This window comes from Scomber scombrus, chromosome 7, assembly GCF_963691925.1.
Source record: "Scomber scombrus chromosome 7, fScoSco1.1, whole genome shotgun sequence".
Taxonomy (NCBI): Eukaryota; Metazoa; Chordata; class Actinopteri; order Scombriformes; family Scombridae; genus Scomber; species Scomber scombrus.
In genome coordinates this window covers 10607064-10628140 of record NC_084976.1, presented here as the reverse complement: position 1 = coordinate 10628140, position 21077 = coordinate 10607064, and the positions used below count along the sequence as shown (strand labels likewise).

Sequence of the window (21077 nt, the reverse complement as noted above, 5' to 3'; positions counted from 1 at the left end):
TTCAAATGGATTGACTTCTGTTTCAATTTCTTCTCTTATTTCTTGTAGACACACAGCCAAGTCAAAACCCATAAACATACGGTATGTAGTGTAACAACCCAACAGTGTAATGGAAATACAAATAGTTGCAAAGGAAAAATGTGATCAGTGGAATAAACTAATCCATGTGTTAAAATGTAAATAGCAACTTTTCTACAGTTATACAACATGTTCCACCACAACAAAGGTATTTATGAATTGTTACTCTCTAAAACCAAATGAGTTCCAAAACAAACTCAGTTTCCCCTTTTTGCTGTGAGACAGATATACAGCAGGGAATAAACATTGGTCTCCATAGTAAACAATGTTGTCAATCACTCCTTTCGCCGACTTTCAAACTTGGAAAAGTTGCTCTGCCATGTAAACTCACCCCAGCACCAGCAATAGACTTTCCCTCTAACATCATTCTCTCTTTTATCATCCGTCTTACCATCACTTACCAACAAGTTTTTGTAATGAAAGAAAGTCTGTAATCACATCTCGTGGTTTTGTTGGGACTGCAATCTGTATTTCACTCTCTGTTACCGCAGAGAGAGTTTCGTTAAAAGTGCTTGATACTCCCTGATGTCTCCAGAGGATTTCTCAAACTTTCTCTGTTTGCAATACAGCTGTCAAGTTTATAAAATCAGTATTGTCCCCATAGCGCTCTCCTCACTATGCAATTGGTTCTTGCCGTTACCCCTTTTCTGTCCCACCTCCTCTTTCAGCATTCTCTACTCACCTATGCATCTAGGTATCTTGTTGTGGTTGCTCCAGGTGCCGTCTGGCTGGCACACTGTGGTTGTCAACTCTTTGGAGGAGAGCCGGTAGCCGCTGTTGCAGAAGTAGGTCACCCGTGTGCCGACGGAGTAATCAGCAGCGAGCACACCTCCGTTCACTGGCGCACTGGGCACACCGCATGACACAGCTGCAGGCAGCAAGAGGACGATTGTCGTCACACATGTTTAAGCGCAGTGCAAGACACATACTAGAGAGATTTGCAGAGAGGCGTCTGGTAAACACAGGCATGCTAGGCAGCTACATAGTCACAATTTTTGTATACAAGTGCTTCATACTACATCTTTTATGGTCCATAAGAATATGTCATGTTATTTTTTTCAATTCGTGCAAGCAGCTATTTGTTACTTCATTTTCTTGTTAAGTGATTTTAATCATAGTTAAAATCCAAAAAAGAAATAATTGTGCTACATTGAATTGTCATTGTCATTGAACAACCCTTTAGATTTCTGAAAGCAGACCTTATTCATGGAAGATATTTCCACATGTTACAGCAGGAAAAGCACAAGTGTAATTAATGACATTAATAATGATTGCATTGGTGAGCAAGTTCCACAGCCCCGGTATTTTGCATGCTTGCTGACTGGAATGGCTTATTGGGACACTTAATGAGCTAAGCCATCATTAACAAAAATAATCATTAAAAAAATAAGACTTGTGCTTTTCCTGCTATGACAAGTCAAAATGTCTGTTACAGGCTCACTGCAGAGTGATACATTTCCTAAAATGCAAAACAGAACGCCTACTACCACAGTCAACATTTTAGGAAAACAATGATATTTACACCCACCTAATGCATTTATAATAACAATGTGGGATTGCTTCTATCATGTCAATACGTAAGTCAATTGCTGTGTACATTTTTCCTGTCTTAAAAATCTCACTAGCTAGAGAAATCCATAGGAGTATTATATGTAGGGCTGGTCCCTTGAGGAAAAAGTAATCCAGCCACCTCAAATGTGGAGGAGGTCTAACACACCGTAGAGAGGTATGTTATCAAAATTAAAGTCTTCGATAAATCTGCCAAAGTTTTAGAATGTTTTCATGAGAGTTATTTTGCAATCAGCTATTCAACAAAGTCCATGACACTTGCAGAGATAGTTGATATTTTGGATTTTATACCATTTCAATTTGTCAGTGCATAACATAAAAACACATTGGTGATTGCTTTTAGTGATGACGATGATCAAAGTGCAACCAATAATGTAACTCTATAATTTCAGCAGCATCCACTCCTTCATTCAGAATATGAAGCACTCACACATAGAGAAACTCCCAAACAGCACTGTGTCCTTGCCCCTACACAGCATGAATATGGGTTACTGTGGCCTCAGAGCTTAAACCAGACAGAAACCTTCAGATAGTAGGTTTCAAGGTGTTTATCATCAGAGCCAAGTCAGAGGGAGTGAACAGAGCAGGGAAACCAACATCTGCTGGGCTACACTAAATGGGAACAGTTATGCAAACACACACACATCATAAAATGTGAGCGGCAATGGTAGCTGCACACTGTGAAACATCAAAGGTATGAATCTGCCAACATGGCCTGGAGCCATTACATTGCCCTTCACCACCCCATGAGAGAATCCATCAACATTCATTTGTGAGTACTGCTAACTTGCAATTTAAATCACAAGCACTAAAAATTTCTACAACCTAGATGGAAAGTTTCAACATTGAAAACATAAATTCTTCAAGAATATTAAAGTTTAGAAGGACGATGAGCCTGAAACATCATTTTAGCTTAGTGTTCTTTCTCTGCGATGTATGAGCAACACTGGTACATTAATATACTATACATTCTCAACATATCATACAATATGAATTGGAGAGACTGAAAAACTGAACACTCTGTAATGTAATCTTGACCCTCTAGCAGATACCAGATGGACAGCATCTGTATGAATATATTAACTTATTTGCAGCCATGGTTGGGTTTATATGCTTTGGAATAGCTGTGTGCAATTACCAAACTGATGGAATCAATCACAGGTGGGAAGTGTTTTTAAATCATTTTAAAGTACATGACATACATTTGGATTTCACTGCATCATGATGAAATGTAATTGAGCACACCATCTGTTGCTATTTGCCGCCATGTGAGTGCTTGTATGTGTGTGCATGTGTGTATCTTTGCTAGTGCATGCAATCATGCACATATAAATGCACACATTCACATGTGCACATCAAAGAACCCAATTAGTTACGTGAAATCCAACAGCAGCAGACATTGCATGCTAATGGCGAGTTAGCCAAAGTAATTTGAAGAAGTGGACATTGACAGAAGAAGGAAGGATTGATTTCTGTTTCCTTTCCACCTGACAGAGTACTGGCTCTCAATCAGGCTGGATTCAGTTCAGCTGCTAACAACACAGGAACAGGTCTTGGGCTTAGACACTCGGGAGCCTTAAGTGTCTGCCAGTCTGCCTTCTGAGCAGAGAGGTGCAGAGGCAGTGACCAGAAGAACACGGAAAGAGCTAGGCTGCAGTTGGAAATAAAGGGCTGCCAGGGCCGATGAGCTCACCTTGACACGCGGGAACTGGTGCGTCCCAGGCGTAGTAGCCATGGGTGGTCTTCTTGCACACAGCTGTGCCCTTTCCAATCAACTTGTACCCCCTGTCGCAGGCCCAGCGCACCATGCTGTTAAGATGACCCCCGGTCTGGCTGACTACAAAGCCATGCTGCGGGGAGTCTGGAGTACTGCAGTACATGGCTACGATAGATGGGCAAAGAGATAGGCAGGAAAAAAGAACGGGGGGGCAAGAGGAACAGGAGAAAAGGTGAGAATGATTTCAAAGAAAGGGGATAGAGAACAGATAAGTAGATATCAACAGTGAAAGGGGGAAATGAAAAAGAGAAAAGGACAGGATAAGATGAATTAACAGAACTTCTCAAGAGAAAGGCCCAGGTGAATATTTTTAGTCCCAGTAAGGCTCTCTTTTAAATGCAGAAAGATAATGAGAGAAAATGCCTGAGGAGTGTCACATCTATTTAGTACTCAGGCTGTGTGCCACACAGCAAAGGAAGTCCTCAAAATCACATTATTACTATTCCTCTCTGGCCTATGGGCACACACATATTCAATTTGCTTTTAACACATGCAGTTCAGGGGCGTCCTGCAGTTATTTGTTCCATAGCCTTCTTTTCCCTCATCTTACAGCCCATCGAACACAAAAAAGGTCAACTTGATTTCCAGAATATGAGCGTTGAATAGCCAATGGGACAGAAAATCCAGGGGAGGGCTGCGTGCTTCACGAATTCTTTCAAACACTCCTTCAAGTCAGCATGACTGCAAGATAGCAGGGATTTAAGAAGAAAAGACACACACTGGAGTTTGAGTCAGTTCACGTTCAAGTCAATCAAGTCAACGAGGAGTTTTCTTTACAAAATTCATTACACCAACTTGCGTTCACAGTAGCACTCTCGTGTATTAAATATAATGGAGAGCCACAACATGAAAAATTAATATCTTTTGTGCTTTTTCATTATTATTGATGCATTTCAAATGGAATAAGATTCCCTGTGCTACTCTTGCTTAGCACCACTTGCTTTATTAAAGAGCCAATTAAGAATTTAAAGCCTTTTGAAATTAAGGAGTGCAAAACAGCATGCAAGCCTTCCTGTAACTTTCTTCTTGCCTCACGGTTCTTACGTGTGAGAACATCTCCTAGTGTGAGCCATTATCATTTCCATGGAAATTCAAAGTCATTTTGTAAATTAACAGATATTAAAAACTCGATAATTGAGAACCCCAAACAATTGGAGCCCACTGTGATAAAAATTCATGGGGTCACATTATATTCACAGCAATACCCAGTAGCTGCAGCAGAGAAGGTTATTATTTGTTCAATTAAAGTGTCTCTATATGTTGCCTGAAATATAAACACATATATTGTAAACCCATGACTTTTATCACCCTAGTAGTAGTAGTAGTTTAAGAGGCTATATCTATTCAAATAGCACTAATAAAAAGAGAAAATGATTATAAACTGGATACATACTTTGATACTCACCCACATATCTGATGTGGAAGCCTCGTCGGTTGGTGCCATGGTCAGAGGACCAGCGCAGCAGGAGCTGGTGGCCCGTGGTGGTCAGGCTGAAGGGTGTGTCAATGTCACCACTGAGTGATGCCAGGTTCTGACTGTAGATATTGGGGCCTAAACACAACATACACACAAGATTCGCATGAAAAACTAGCATCCACAGACACACCTATGCATATTTCATTTGTTGGAAAACATATAATGAATTAACTATATGTTAAATGCTATCTAATTATGGCATCATATGGTTATGGTTATATAGTTATCCAAAAAAATGGAAGTAAAAGTTAAGCTTTCAGCTCTAAAATACCACATTCAGAATATGAGCAAATGCTGAAATGTTGTGCTGAAAACACAAAAATAAGAAGGAAAGAATGATTTGCTGAGAGGCACTTCATAACGCAAGACTAACACGTCAATATCAGTTAATTAAAAAACGTTTCTGTATCTTGCTTACTAATTTTTTTTACAAGAGAATACAAACACAAAAAAACAAGTGAACCCACCATCAAATATTTCCAAGATGTCAAACTCCTTTTCTGTCTGGAAGAGTTGAAAGTGTAGAGTGATGTTGTAACCCTTCTCCACATTTATCAGCCATGAGCACATCTGGAGGTTAGGGTAATGTTCAGGGTAGCCAGGACTCAAGATTACCCCCGTTGAGTCAAAACGCACCTCGTGGGCTGGACATTGGACTGGGAGGAGATAAACAGGATAAGAGCAAGGCGGTGTAAGCGGAAGACAAAGAGAAGGAAGTGGCACAACAGAGAAAGTGAAAAGAGGAGAGGGGAGAGAGGGTAGTTGAGGGAAGAGGTGAAAGAGTAGATGAAAGCCCAGTGGAGGTGGAAAATTGGGGAAATAGAGGTACAGAAGGGAAAGGGAGGCAGAATTAGAGAAGAAGCGAGAAGAGGGAAAGGAAGGAGGGAATGTTCAACTTTGACAGTAGAAATTACATTGGCAAAAAAAACTAGTCCTGAAAAAAATTACATTTCAGTGAGACTGATATTGCACCTACAGGCTGAACAGGTGAGTCTGCTGGTGTCACCGAGCTCCCCTGATATCAATCTATCAAATAATAATACTCAGTAGTTGAGACAGCTAATTTTGTATGGAAAAATTGTGTGTGTATGTGTGTGTGTGATAGTCTGTGCATGTTCGTGTGTGACTTCATGTGTATCAACTCAGAGGATTCCCTTCATTTCCTGTATCCTGGCATTTCTGGAATACAGTCATTTTTCTTTCTTTTCTTCTCTAGTGCTAACAGACACTTTGACTTCAGGGCCACTAGTGAAGAAACATGACTCATATAAAAGGTTAATGCGAACAACTGTTCCAAATAAAAAGGTCAGTAGAAACAATCGGACATACATCAAGAAAAAGAAAAAGAAATGTAACACAAAGCAGTGTGAATATTCCTGCTGGCGAGTGACTGCAAAAGTTTAACGTGGCTGACCTAGAACAGCCTCTCCGGCTGATAACAGTCAGATACGATCTACAAAAAGTCAAAGTCAGTGATTTTCTAAATAACAATGCACTTCTAAAGTCACACAATACACCAAAAGCTCTTTGTGGGGGCCCTGAGGTCAAGAAAATCTCCTATTACCTTTTCTCAACATAAAAAAAACATAGGTGAATCAAAGAAAAAATAAATATGTAAATATAAACAGAATAACAACATTGGCAGAAAATCAACATTTATAGCAACACTGTACTGTATTCATTATGAAGGCAAAAAATATCGACTGCCAAAACTAAATTAGCAATTCAGTATCAATACAGCAATATTTCATCAACATCACTGCCATTGCTTGACAGTTTGAGAAGCACGATCAGTACTTTCCTTCTCATATTTGTCTGACAATTTAGCTTGTTTTTGTTTTTTCCCTTTTCAAAGCGGTCGTACATTTGCATTTAATTTCAATCACTGTGCTCTCGTCTTCTATCGTGTGCTCCGCAATGGGCATATGCTGTGGACAATTTAAAAAAGGAGCTATAGACCTGCTCCCAACTGTACATGAGTCAATGCTAAAAGATCAATACTAAATAGCATCTGTGTAGGCTGAGTTTACACTTTTAGTCCCATGGAAATGATGAGTTTGAGAAGGAAATATATGAAAATATACACTTTATATACCACAATAGCAGATATACAAAGAAAAAAGTGGGAGTTTTGTGCCAAGCCTTTAAAAAGCAGTTTCTTTTCACATAAACACTGCATCGCATTAAGGGAATTCCCTGACTTGCTTTAGTACAATTCAGAGTACTGGGTGATAGTGAGTCAGCTCAGTACTCAGTCAGCCATTTTATAGCCAATTTAATTTACAAATTAAAAAAATAATAATTTACTGTGTTTGTGCCATCAATGTTTAGCTGTTTGTACTGCGTGTCAAGACATCATGTCCACACTTTGCTGACAAGAAAAAGAAACTTAAGTGTGTTGAGAGACACTATAAGACCATTAGAGACTTGCTTTTGCATTCATGATGAAAACCACAGTTCAGCGTGGCACTCATCCTAGGCAGGAGAATTATGGCTCTCACTGGTGATATGATGGAGTTCAGAATGGGGTCTTCGGTTAACGCATTTACATCAGTTCACATGAGTGCTTCAGTGTAATGCTTTAGATTCAGTTCTTGCGTCAGCAGGAGCCTCTGCTCCTACTGATGCCCGTGGATATGTTTATCATACAACCAGCATAGATTCAAAAGAAAAAAGTGTGAAATTTGTAATCCATTGCTACTAGCATTTTTTCATTTCAATGTTATATCATTTTCTCTCACATGAATAAACTGGGGCTGTCAACCTGAAAAACTTCATGTATTTCACACATTACACAGGTTCATCTTCCCCTGCAGCACTTTACCATATTGTATTGCTTTAAGATGTACATGAAACTGGCTCACTTCACAAGATCTAATGCACTGAACATACTGTAGAGCCATCTATCTGGAAAGAGTTTGTCATTGAAATAATTGAACCCCCAGTACTTGTTTAATAAGCTAACGTTGCCAGGCAACAAACACAAGTCTATCCACTAAGCACAGCTATGGCTTAAACTGCTTTGCCTGAAATTTTAGGTGCAGGGATTAAAAAAATGAATCATGGGAGGCTTTAAACAGTTTGAGACACCTCAGTGCTGTTACTCTTTAGGATGGGTTTTACAATCCATGTTACCATGACAAGGATTGGAAGCTACAGCTACCCTGAGAGCAGACTGAAACTTAAGATGTGTATATATGTTGGTTTGGCTATACTACAAATGGAGACCTCTGTGCCTTAGTGTACAGCAATGGAAAGCAGTACAACTATAAATGCAATTGTTTAAATACAGTAAGCATGACAAACAAGAGCATTTAAATTCTGTTTTATCTGTTAAATAGGATCGGCATCTAATCTCAAGTTTATCAGTGTTAAACGGTGGAATATATTAACTGGCCATCCATGTCCCCCTGGAACTGTTACATACAAGTAATTACCGCAACTACTCATACTATGCAAAAGATACTGTGTCTCAAGAATGTACATTTTTGTTATCTGTTATTTGCTAGAATGATATGCAAGCCAACTTGATTTGTTTAAAAAGAACTGGCACTGGCATTTGTTAAATTTTGTAAATACTGCAAGTGTCTTAGAAAAGCCTTGTGCAAACCATTGGTTGTTTATTCTTTCACTCAGCACACTGAATATGGAATGACAATATCACGACAATGGCTGCAACATACTGTCGCTATATAGACATTACACAATAAAGGTTACATAAGTGTAGTGAAGATGAGGTTAGGGGATTGAAATTGTCTTTCATTAGATTTTCTGACAGAAGATGTGAAATCAATGGGAATGTGAAGATAGGGAGCAATAAGTCAAAATGTAATGTGTTAGATTCAAGCTCAGTGCGGCAGATGGTTTACCAAGCAAACACAGCAGTCAACTCAATTGTGGCTCTATCCTTGATCAAAGCTACTGCATAACCTTCCTCATAGGCTTTCATAAAGACAGAGCCTGGGGAAATATCTTAAAAACCAGGGCTATTTGGGGGTGAAATTGCATAGCCATGCAAGGACATTTCAGTGTTATCTTATAAGCATAAATTGACAATTAACAGAGGGGTTGACAGCAAACAAAAGCGGAATCTGTGAACACAGGAGAATTATTTTTCCTGCCCTATCGGCAAGCTGCCGGTAGCAAAAGGCCCCTTTATAAGCTTACTGTAGCAGTCTCTTGGATGTGAATAGCAGGTCAACTCAAATTAAGTTCAACTTTACATGTCCCAAGGAGAGCAATTAGTTTCATGCTAGAGGTGGCACAAGGGCATAACATATCCAACTCAAATTCTCGACTACAATAATGAGGTGATCCATGAAAATGTCAAACAATGAATTACTACCTCAGACGTCCTAAAATAGTCCTAACTATGCTCAATACAGGTGATATGGAGCAGTCCGATAGAGATATGTATGACGACTAATCATGTGGCGGATTTTGTTGTACTCTTAAAGTATGCCTATCACATACACTGCTTGTTTCACTGTGCATTTTATTGAATTTTGCCAAAGCACTTGCAAATGTTTGGCATGTAACATCTCATGTGCCTAGATATCCATTTAGGGTAACCTGACTAAGAGGACCCATTGTCTTGGCAGTGCACAACTCAGTTTACTAAGATGTATGACCGTCTGTATCGTCCAACATCAAAATAGTTTAAGACATCTGGTATATGATTGATTGTCCCCCACAGTGAAATCAACTGAAAATAAATGTTCTATCAGAACAATTCAACATGATTTGTCCATCTGGGTTTGGCAGGTTAATTTAGTTTCTCAAATTAGAGCCTCTGAAATGATTTCAAGTACATTATGTGAGTTTTAGCTGATCGTCTTGGCAGAGCTATATAGTCAGTAACACATGAGGAGGTGAGCTGGCAAGACCAACAAGTGCTGGAAATCTCTTCCAGGACTCTCAAGTGATTGACTGCCTTAGCTTGGCACAAAATAAACAGACAAAATGATTCTAAATTATTCCTATTGTTGCTGATCTGCTAATTTGGTCACTTTCGAGCAAACAGTGAAATAAAGCACTGGAAAGCACATCTCTGTAATACATGTCAGGCTTAATGTGATACTGTAAGCCAGACCGGTATGATGCAGTATTAATGGTGCCTTTCTCTCCTCTGTTTCCTATCTCTGTTCATTCCACACCGTCTAACAAGCTAATAAAATGCAGCAGGACTTCATACCCCCCTGTACTTATATAAATAATTTATTCTGAAAAATGCTAGTTAGGCCAAATGCAGCACAAGTAAAAGTGGGCTTGTTCTGACTCTGGAACATGCATCTACTTTACATCAATGCAAATTTCATTAAATTATCATGCTTTTCGTCTCCTCTGACCTATGTCAGTGCATAAACTAATAGAGCTATTCACTGACAGTGCTGCATGTAGCCTTTATAAATAAAGTATAAGAATATGAGTAGATATAGATGCTGGATCATTGGTCAGGTCACTTGTCTTCAGCTTTGTGATGACTTTTCTTTTTCTTTCTTTTTTGCTGTGCGGCACAGTCCATGTACTGAAATGGAATCAGTCAAATTCTTACGAGTAAGAGCTAAACAATGTCATCTGAAAAACTGCTACAGGTGGAGAACCATGATGTCATGTCAAACATCAAATAATAACAGTTAGGGATGTACAAATAGGTTTCAAATCACCAGTCCTATTCTAAGATGCTTTATGAATGCAGGCTCTGAGTGTGTTGATAATCTGTCATGCCATGATCACAAGTCCAATGTGATTACTCAATTTCTAGAAATAAAAAGACAAAAATGCTCATCAACCCAAGACTTGTAGACAAAGGACTCCAGGGCACTTCAAAAGATGCCTTTCCAGAGGGAATAGAAGGTTTGAGAGTGCTCTGTTGTCATCAGCAGAGATGTATTGGCGCGACAGGCAGGCTGATGGCATTTGTTTTTTGGTCTAAACAAAATCTCTGATGCAGACAACAGACATTTTGTTTCCTTTGCTTCTTCTTTGAAAATCCATCTTCTGAAGAAACATGGGTAGGAACACATTCTACATCAATGAAGCCCATGGGGCCATTTGTACAGGGATTAAAGGGGTAAAATATAAGCTTGCCTCTCTTTCTACCCAAAACACGGTGAAAAAATAAAACCTAGCCACCATTTACCTTGTTATATTGCAAAAACTATTCATTGATGAAACCTGCTGATGTGTAATCTCTTTCACACCGACCGTCCACAGTCAAGTGTTCTAGCAGAGTGCGAGTCTATGATCTTGGGTCAGTAGTATGCCTCCTCTTTAAGTCTTGATTAGAATAGAGATGCTGTTTGCAACCAGAAGTCTCCTAGAAGGCACCTGCTGGCAGTCTCTTAATTGATGCATCAACGGTGGGTGCTGCAGACTGCTATCAACCCGGGCTGGCAGGTGCCAAGCACACACGTAGAGGTGCACATTACTGATAGTGGATATGCATACACATAAGTGTGGCTGCATGTGAAAACCCAAACATTTAAACACAGACAAAAGAATCCAAACACATGAAAACAAGGGAATACTGTACAACAACACACAATAAAAACCTACCCATAGACCCATGCACATATTGAATAAAACCAACCTTGACAGACTGGTGGGGGTCCATCCATCTGTAGCCTCTCTCCAAGTCGACAGGTCAAAATCTCACTGCCCACCAAAGTGAAGCCTGGCAGGCACGAGTACCGAATAATGTCCCCTGTGAGGTCATTTACCCCAACAATCAAATAGACACACAGACACAAACACACAAGCCGCAGGTGGACAAGAAAAAAACACATCCATCCATTCATCCGCCCACCCAACCACACACACACACACACACACACACACACACACACACACACACACACACACACACACACACACACACACACACACACACACACACACACACACACACACACACACACACACACACACATCCCCCACAGAGCTATATGTTAGTAAGAGCTTCCTCATTACAAACACTTGAAGTAGTAATCAACAACACATTTTCTAATGAAGATTGACATCCCCTTAGCTAGCTGGAGTACTGTAGGCACTTCATTACATTACAGAACAGCACACTTGCACACACATATAAAATCAGAATAGTGAGGCAGCCACTAGCCATATGATTTCTAATTCACTTTCCTAATCACTTCTGAACACTGAAAATACAAACAGCTTATATGAAGAGCTAATTATCTCTGCCCTCAAACTAATATTTTATTGCATGAAGAGTTGAACAATTTTAAAAGAAGGAAGGAAATGCAAGGAGGAAAGAACAAAGAACAAAAAGGAAAGGGTGGGAGAGAGACAAAGAGCATATGGCAGGTGGAATGACTGAAACAAAAATATCTATTCAGCTGAGGTATAACAGGAGAATGTTAAATTTAACAACACCACAGTCAAACCAGTTTTATGTATGAATGGATGTATGTTGAGCTGTTCATCTGATTGACTCCACACTTGGTGTGTGTAGGGCTGGGGACCCAAGGACGTGCAGTGTCAAATTTTGGACACGCAATGCATTTAATATTAATAAACTTTTAATAAACCAGCGATCAGTGAGCTGCTACGCTCTGTGCAGGGGCAAGGGCAGAGCTTTAGGGCTCTGCTGACTGACTCTTGCATGTGAGGGAGAGACCAGAGACGAGGCGTGACATGACTCAGAGAAAAGTGCTCTAAAGAGAGGAAAGTAGAAGATAAAGCTTTTAATGAAGAATGGACAATCTGACCCCGCGTCTAGACAGAAAGCGTAACGTTAGCAGCACATTTAGCAAATCATCAGCAGTGAGTACCTAGACAGGAGGTGTTCAGGTACATAGTTGAGCATAGGTTACATGTGTTTTGTAAGTGCTCAGAGCCCAATACATAATGACTGCAGTTATGCTTGTAAAACAAAGGAAATACTATCCACGGGCAATTCAAAACCAGTTTGTCTCATAAGTTGTGAGACCATGGCAATAATGGAGTACCACTACAGACAAAGCACACATCTTTGGAGCAAACATACTTACTCAAATGTGAACTGGAGGCATAGAAAATAGGAATCTAGGAGCCCTATATCCACTTTTCAAATGATTTAATATTTAAATGCATTGGAATGAGAAAGAACATTTATTTACTATTAGAATACTTACTATTTTTAACATATGTCATAGAATGTTAGTTTCTTTCATGTTGTATATACTCATTCACACCTCATATCAGCTGTGTTAATTTTTTTTTATAGGTTGAAGTAGCAGCTGGAGGCCAAGCAATCGGCACGTTCCAAGCAGGCATGTACTGAACAGGCACTGGACTAGTTTGTAAAATGCATAGATCTAGAGATGAATTGACAATTGAAGGTAAAACAAATAAAGGCCAACAACATAGATGTAAACACAAACAATGGTTTCAATGAACAAACAGATGGTTCAACTTAACAGGGGAATTAATTAATTAATTAATGACTAAAATTATTTAATAAATCCCTTCCAATATTTTTTTCCTCTATCTAGTGCTGTCCAAGTAAATTACCAGCTATGTTTGGCGCAAATTCATTTTATTACACATTGTCCTTGGCCAGTAAACAAGCAAAAATAAAATTAGACATACCTATTTCAAACTCGTCATCATCGGTTAGAACAGTGGCGTTGGCGACAGGAGGGGGTGGCTGACATGTTCTCAGCTGGTATGCTGTTGGGGAGAGGACAAACACTGAACACTGCAACAGAGTGCGTGCATGCATACACTCAAGAAAGACAGCGAGGGACATAGAAACTGAGTGTGTGTGTTTTTCTGTATAACTGCAGTCCTTTTTTTTTTACTCTCCAATCATACTGAAACTTGATTATATCATAAATTGCCACCTATCATTGTTCATGATCATCAAAAACCAATCACTAATTTAGCTGAGATGAGGGACATTTTATTATTAATCAACGTCTTTTCAAGGGGGCGTTTTAATATTGCAGATGTAAAATAGGCATAGGAAGGCATTCATCATTTATCATTATACAAAACTGGAAGCAATACTATGTAGCAAAATGAGAAAGGCCAAATAATGACTCCAAAAAATAGGGGAGGGAATATTAAAGGCGTTACAATATATAAACACAGGGACAATCTCCTACTGTTCTTTTGTGATCTTTATTACAACAGCGAGGCCCCTGCAATGTGGAGAACTGAAGATCAAATGAATAAGGATCATTACAGCAGTGTGGAACAAGGTCTTTACTTAGCTGGTATCAAAGAGGAGGGTACCGTAATAATGCAGCACAAAGAAGCCGCTGGTGCTGAAGTCGCTGTGGAACTTGATGAGGATCTGATTGGCAGTGGTGGACACGCCCTCCTGTACAGAGTTGCCACTGAACTGACCAATTTGAGGCGAGGCCTGGTCGGGTCCATCCCTGCACAATGAGTTTAAGAGATAGAGAGAGGTAGAGAAAGTGATGGGTATTAAAGGGAAGGAAATGAGAAAGTGAGAGCAAATGATTTATGAATAAACACTATTAATAAGTTGCTAGGATCAAAGAGCAGGTCTAGTTATCCCCAAGCAGTCTTGCAGTCCCAGAAGTTATTCTGGCAATCCAAGAAAAAAGTTTCACATTAATCAACAGTGTCAAAGTAGAAGTGGATTATATGCTAACTGATGAGCCGGTATGGTACTGAAACTTTTCCCCCTCCAGTAATGTTACATATTGATGGGGAATAAAGTTTAGAAGGGAAAAAAATCAATGACAAAAACTCCAAAACAACTTTTGTGACGTCTATTTCTGACGTCAGTTTTTAATGTTAGCCGAGACTGTTAATATTCTGTACATGTATGTATATAATTAGGATGTACGGTTATAACTCGGCTTCAACCCCCACAACCCTGAGCGGATCAGTGCGTTTAGGAAATGGATGAATGGATGGTTATCACAAAATCATAAAGCCCTTAACTGAATACCATGAAACAGAATACCACGATGTACAAGGAACTGTAGCCCTGGGAATCAAAACTTAATTAAATCATAATGACCTTTTAGATTTTCACCCTAGCTGCTATCTCTGAAGTGTTGATCTGTCCATGTGAGTTTAAACCCAGATCCATACATTACTGTTGCTACAGCATATGGCAATTTATTTCTAGTTCTAATGACATTTGAATACTCTGACAATCAAACTCGTTTTTCACTTAAAGTTGTAGCTCAATACATTGTGGCAAACATGTGACAACGATAATATGTTTAAAGTAATGGAAACCAGCCTACCAACTCCTTCAGGCAACTACAAATTACAAAACAGATACAAAGATATGAGGCAAGGGCAGTCAGTCACTGGCATAGTTATTGGCACAATGCCAGGGGTTGATGAGATTAACCCAGAGATGAGAGGTCCTGAATGTTGTCAGGCTGTCAGGTCTGAGTCATGTTTTGGACAGCATCCACATCCAGCAGTTGGGGCTGCAGCCCCAAGTAAAAGAATTGAAGTATCTATCTTGTTCCCAAATGAGGGTACAAGGAAGTAGAAAAATATGAAGTAAACTACTACTAGTGGCATAGTACTGAAATATTATGTCAAGAAAAGGAGATAAGCCTGAAGGTGAAGTTACAAATAGCTGAAATAAACTGCCTGTGCAGGTTGGGGTCAAAGAGTAAGTAGCCAGATATTTAAGAGGAGCTCAGAGGAAACCTGCTGCACCACTGCTCCTCCTCAAAAGAACCAGCTAAGGTGGCTCAGACATCTAATTAAGAAGCCCCCAGGATACCTCCCTGTGGAGCTACTTCGACTCCAACTGGGAGGAGACCCCAGGGGCAAAACCAGAACAGCTTTATGTATTCCAGCTGGCCGGGGAGGATCTCAGGATCCCCCAGGTAAAGATGGAGGGAAATAGCTGAAAATGGATTGAAAGATTGGAAGATTTAGGGTTGTGCAATATGTCAATATACTGTGTAACTGGTGAAAGAGCAACCTTTAAGATTGGTGTTTTCCATATTGTTTGTACTGAGGTAACTGAACCTATTGTTATTTCTAGCTCTTGTTGGGTGTATTGAGAGCAATATTACAATTCAATGAGAAGAACTAATTTATGGCAGTATTGGATTCATAGGATTTTGCCTCAGTGGCTTCCAAATTGAAATTTTCAGGAAATCTATATATGATAATGTATCGCTAATGCAACATAAAACTACATTAACTCTCAACATTTCTTCCATATCCTCCACCCCAAGATGAATGGGTGAATGGCTATGGGGTGATAATACTTGTCATTAGCGTTGAAGCTACTTGTGAAGCCTGCATTACTGCAGTGGCAAAACACAGAAGCACCTCTGTTAATGAATGCAGAGGAGAATTAACTGGAATAAGCTGCATAGTTAACATTTTTTAGGTGTAGCATGTGGGGACAGCAAGTTTCTACTTTTCTCAGGGGATTAAAGGACAGACTCATGGGAGAAGACAGTACTTTTCTATTATATATATAAATGCTATTTCTGTGCAAGAGAACTGTAGTTCAGGTAGCTCCAGGCATATTCACCTGAATGACGTACACTAAAGGCTTTCTTTGTAAGTGTATGCACCTTTAATATCTTATATATTAAAAAAGACTTATTGCAGTTTCATTTCAGAGTGATCAGCAAAATGGAAGGTGGCAGTCAGGCAGGGAAATGAAACGTTGCCATCAGGGGACAGATTGTTTATGTGCTATTTTATTTGAAAACACGAGTGCCAGTGGCTCCCTCCTCCCACAAAGTGTTGGATGTAAAAAATTTACACAGGGTGGTAAAGTGGTGGCAAGACGTTTTGGCAGGATGGCATGGAAGGGTGGGGTATGTGGGGACCCCCATATAAAAATACAATTCTTCTTCTGTAGGTTTAACAAAAAATACACAGATGTATTTTAGATTTATTCTTACTTTAAGTTATTTTGATACACACATTCCTGATAATGGACAGGAACAAGATACCAGCATTCATACAAAAAACGGTGTAGCTCTTACTGCATGTCATATTGACCAGTAATACAGCTTAAGGTGACAGTTGATATTCTGTTCAGCAAAATGTTCACTAACATGTATAAAATCAACACTTTTCTTGCTGAAAAAGCTGGAAAAATCACCGCTTTTGCCCTTCCTTTTCATTTTTGGTCTGTACTGCAGCCAGTCCAACTACTCTGACCTACAGTAGTCAAGATGTGAAAGGATCTTTTGGTTAAAGGCCATCTATCACATTACACTGTAGGAGTATGTGGTTAATAAATTACAATAAAACAATCAAATTAATCAGATTTAACACTGAGTGATATTTAGACTAATTAATCCCCTGATGGCTAATATATTCAGTCTGACAGTCAAGAAGACAGCAGCCTGTTTATGTGTAGACTCTGTGCTGTTGAAGGGCAGTTATATATTTTCTAATTAAACAAAAATAATAGGTCTCCTGGCACTGACATGCAGTTATCATGCTAGTCCCAACAACCCATTCCCGAAACATGGTGGACTCAAACATCTATCTACTAAAATTGAGGCTCAGGATGATAAAGGGTGACATCTTGTGATTAATTCTGTTTTTCTGCAGAATTTCAACCTTATCTCTACATATTTGTATTCATACTTGTGACCTGCCAAGGGACTGCAGGTGTAAATTAGCTTTAAGTCAACTCTGGTACAATACATCAAATGGCAACATGTATGTTTAATATTTGACATGATCCCTTTACAAGTAAATTAAACCAAAATTAATGCCTGCAGTTATTGCTGTGTCTCTGGGACGCAGCTGCAGCTCTCAGTTGACCCGTATGTTGTGCTGCTCTGACCTACTGTGACTCTGTATCTGTGCACGTTTGATGCAGTGCCATACCGACAGTTGACAGGACGAAAGTGAGCATTATGAATTATGGATCTCCTTTCTATTTCTTGCTTATTTCAGTGCTTTGGTCACCTTAAGAACCTAGTGTTGACTGAAATATACATTTACTTCATAATTACAGTTTAAAGAGCTAGCAAACTAGGGGGGGCAACTGGGGGCAAGCTGTAGCTGCATCTCTTGCCCCCTTGCGAGATCTGCCCCTGCTCCTATACTATGAATGACAATCCTTAGATGTTGGAAGGCATTTCCCTCCTCAATCACCCATGAGGACAGCTCCATGATTGCCTGAGGCTAACTATGCTACAGAGAGACTGCAGTTAGATAAAGAGAGACAGATTACAGACAGCATAGTATAGCATATTGCTGTATTCATCTGTCAAGAGCTAAAGGTTTTACTGTTTCTACATACTGAAAATCCAGTCATTCAGAGCTGTTGTTTCCATGCTGATATGATTTTTTTTTATGTAACACTGACAGGGCAACTGCAGATAAACATCTACTATAAGTTTAGTGAGTAGCAGTAGAGGGACAGACAGTGACTCAGACTTTACTTCAGTTTTTCTTATTTTATCACGTACCAAAATCTATTCTGTTCCAGCAAGGGACTGTAAGGGAAGTTGACAGGAAAAAAAGATGAATTCACAGATGTCCAGGCAAAGGTCAATATACAGTATTTGGATGTCTGTTGGCTCATCTAATGCAGGGTGTCACATCTAAAGCTGTGTGCAAAAGTTGGCCAACTGTTCTTTTGCCATAACATTTTGTCAACTGTTAAATCCATTGTGTGCAGTTTTTGAGGTTGCTTTAGCAATGAATAAGGGAAATATTCAACCCAATACAGAAAGTTATCCTGAAAATCTTATATACTCTCCAGTTTGTCCTTGAGTATATGAATAAAGCTTTAACAAGGGTATATTTTGTGGCTCATGGCTTAGTGTTATTTGGAGAAAAAAAACACGTGTTACTGGTTTGTAAAGCTATAACAAACATAACGTATTAATTCAGACAGACTGCTTCCCAACCGTTGTCAACAGACTTTTTAATGCAGCTTTGTATACAGAAAACAGTGTTAATTTGATGTGTGCCATAAGCTGATGAATGAGAGGGAAAAAATGCCATACTGAGAGAGAAATTAGAACTTACCACACCGTGATGTAGTCGTAGATTGGCTCTGTATTGATAACAGAGAAATTGATGTAGATGCCATACCCAGGAGGTACTCTGACAGTCCACATGCAGTCCTGGAAGTGTGGATACTCGGCTGGGTGTCCGGGAGAGTAAATTGTGCCATTCATGGATGTTATATTCCCACCACAGAGAGCTAGAGGGAGAGGAGAAAGGGAGGCTTGATAAAAATAGAAAGCCACTCTCTGATTTACCTCAAGTCATAAAACTTTTATGGCTGTATCACTGCTAACTGTGGATAAAACAAACCATAACTGCATGTTATTGGGTTATCACCGATATTGGGCTTGGGTAATGCATCTGTTAGACACAACAGAAGGGGATGGTTGCTGGTTGCTATGAACTTGATCACCCTGAGTTGTTCTGATACTCCCCAGTCAAACCCCTTCAGAGGGAATGTGTTAAAATTTGACTTTGAACTGGGAGTCAAAGCCAAAGCTCTAGCCCTCGAGATCAAATATGGACAGTAAACTTGACAAGGACAATACAGAGTCTATGGAGCAAAACAAAACTACCCACCAATCTCTTACCAAGCTCTGTTGTGGACTTGAAAAGTTACTTGTATGTTAATATGTCCCTTAACTGATGAGAGGGAAGCCATAATTTATCATACCTGAACAACATCTCAGGAGTCTCCTTGAAATTTACACCAGAGACAGGCTTAATCAGCTTCATAATAAAGACTTGCAAATGCTCCATATATCATCATAATGGGTTGTATCAGTTTATAGCTCAGTGTAGTGACACTATGTTGGTGTTTAAAGTGAGTCAGATGCTTTGGTGTGCAACAATATAGGATGAGAATACAAGCAAACTAAAGAGCCTACAGTATATTTTTTCTATTCAAAATAACTTCAAAGACCCTATTTTTAGTGAGGTGTGATAATAAAAAAGCACCTCTTTCTTTACTTTCAGCTTTTCACAGAGTTGTATGACTATCCCAAGATTTGTTAGCACACATTGAAATGAGTTTTTGCACTGGGTTTGGGAAAATGGTGAGAGAAAATGAAAGAAAAACATGTCATGAGCAAACAGTTAGGTTTTAATAAGATAAGGCAATAGTAAGAGAGGTTAAGTGCTTCTTTTTCACATTTCTTCAGATAAATCTACACATGAACATTGTTGTGTTTATAAAAGATGCAAGCCAGTCACCTTCACAGCGAGGTATGGGGTGATTCCAGTTTCTGCTGATTCCATGTAGACATGTGAGAGAAGGCTCTCCAAGTAGGGTGTAGCCAGACAGGCATTCAAAAGAAATGGTCATGCCCACACTGTAGTCCTGACCAATTACTATACCATTCCGAAACGGTCGTGGATCTGGACACCTCTGTAGCTCATATGCTGTAAAAGCACAGATGGACAGCAGGGGGTGTTTATGAAATATAGACTCCAGACAGATAATATAGTCTAAGCTGATCTCAAATAAACAATGCCTGGTTTATGAGCTGCTAAGAGCTACTTATTTTCATCTCTGGTATCTAATGACCATATTGGCAATACCTTCAGAACTACAATACTGATGATTTCAGTTGTCGTAAACCTTATTTAGTTTATTAAACATCTGCCCACAGAGAGACTGTGCGCATTTACGCTCAATGCAAAACAGTGTAACTTTACTGGTTATTTAAATAGTAAATAACAGGCTCTAATGGTAATAAATATTCAGCGTTCTTCTACACATTCAAAAGGTCAACACGTTCATGTTCATACAGTGAAATGATTTAGAGTAAAGCAGCCTTCCTCCTGATAAATAAGCGGAGCTCCATCAAAGCTGTCTAAAATAATTTATATCTGAAGCAAAAAGTTTAATTTTGTTTCCCCTGAAGAGTTTTCTCTAACGTAAATCATTAATGAAAACAGTCATACATTAATACAACACAGAATAAAGAAATCACCGGGAAAGCATGCGCTGCTCGACATAATTTAAAAAGCAATATAGCCTGCAGGGACTGGTGGAGGTGGAGCCTAATGTCCACAGTAAACAGCTGCAATGTGCTACAACTGTCGGGCACGTCTGCTTCTTTTCCCCACTAAGAAAAAAATTAATTTTTGGAACGACACAAATGGGCCTATAGTTGCTAGTCACCTGGATGGTGGGGCCACTGCACCTTGTGGTTGGTGTACTGCAGCACCCCTATAGCATCCCTACTTCGTGTGGATATG

At 39.4% G+C, this 21077-nt stretch overlaps 1 protein-coding gene across 1 annotated transcript in view; it reads right to left on the bottom strand.

The window, feature by feature from the left end:
* Positions 1 to 21077, bottom strand: part of LOC133984078 (CUB and sushi domain-containing protein 3-like) — a 212287-nt gene that overhangs the window by 53109 nt on the left and 138101 nt on the right. The window contains exons 42-50 of the mRNA XM_062423328.1: positions 20067 to 20255; positions 18873 to 19050; positions 14142 to 14287; positions 13494 to 13574; positions 11494 to 11607; positions 5369 to 5557; positions 4830 to 4976; positions 3341 to 3529; positions 761 to 946 (exon numbers count right to left, since the gene is read on the bottom strand). Coding sequence (XP_062279312.1) covers positions 761 to 946; positions 3341 to 3529; positions 4830 to 4976; positions 5369 to 5557; positions 11494 to 11607; positions 13494 to 13574; positions 14142 to 14287; positions 18873 to 19050; positions 20067 to 20255 — 1419 coding nt within the window. The remainder of the gene's footprint in view (positions 1 to 760; positions 947 to 3340; positions 3530 to 4829; positions 4977 to 5368; positions 5558 to 11493; positions 11608 to 13493; positions 13575 to 14141; positions 14288 to 18872; positions 19051 to 20066; positions 20256 to 21077) is intronic.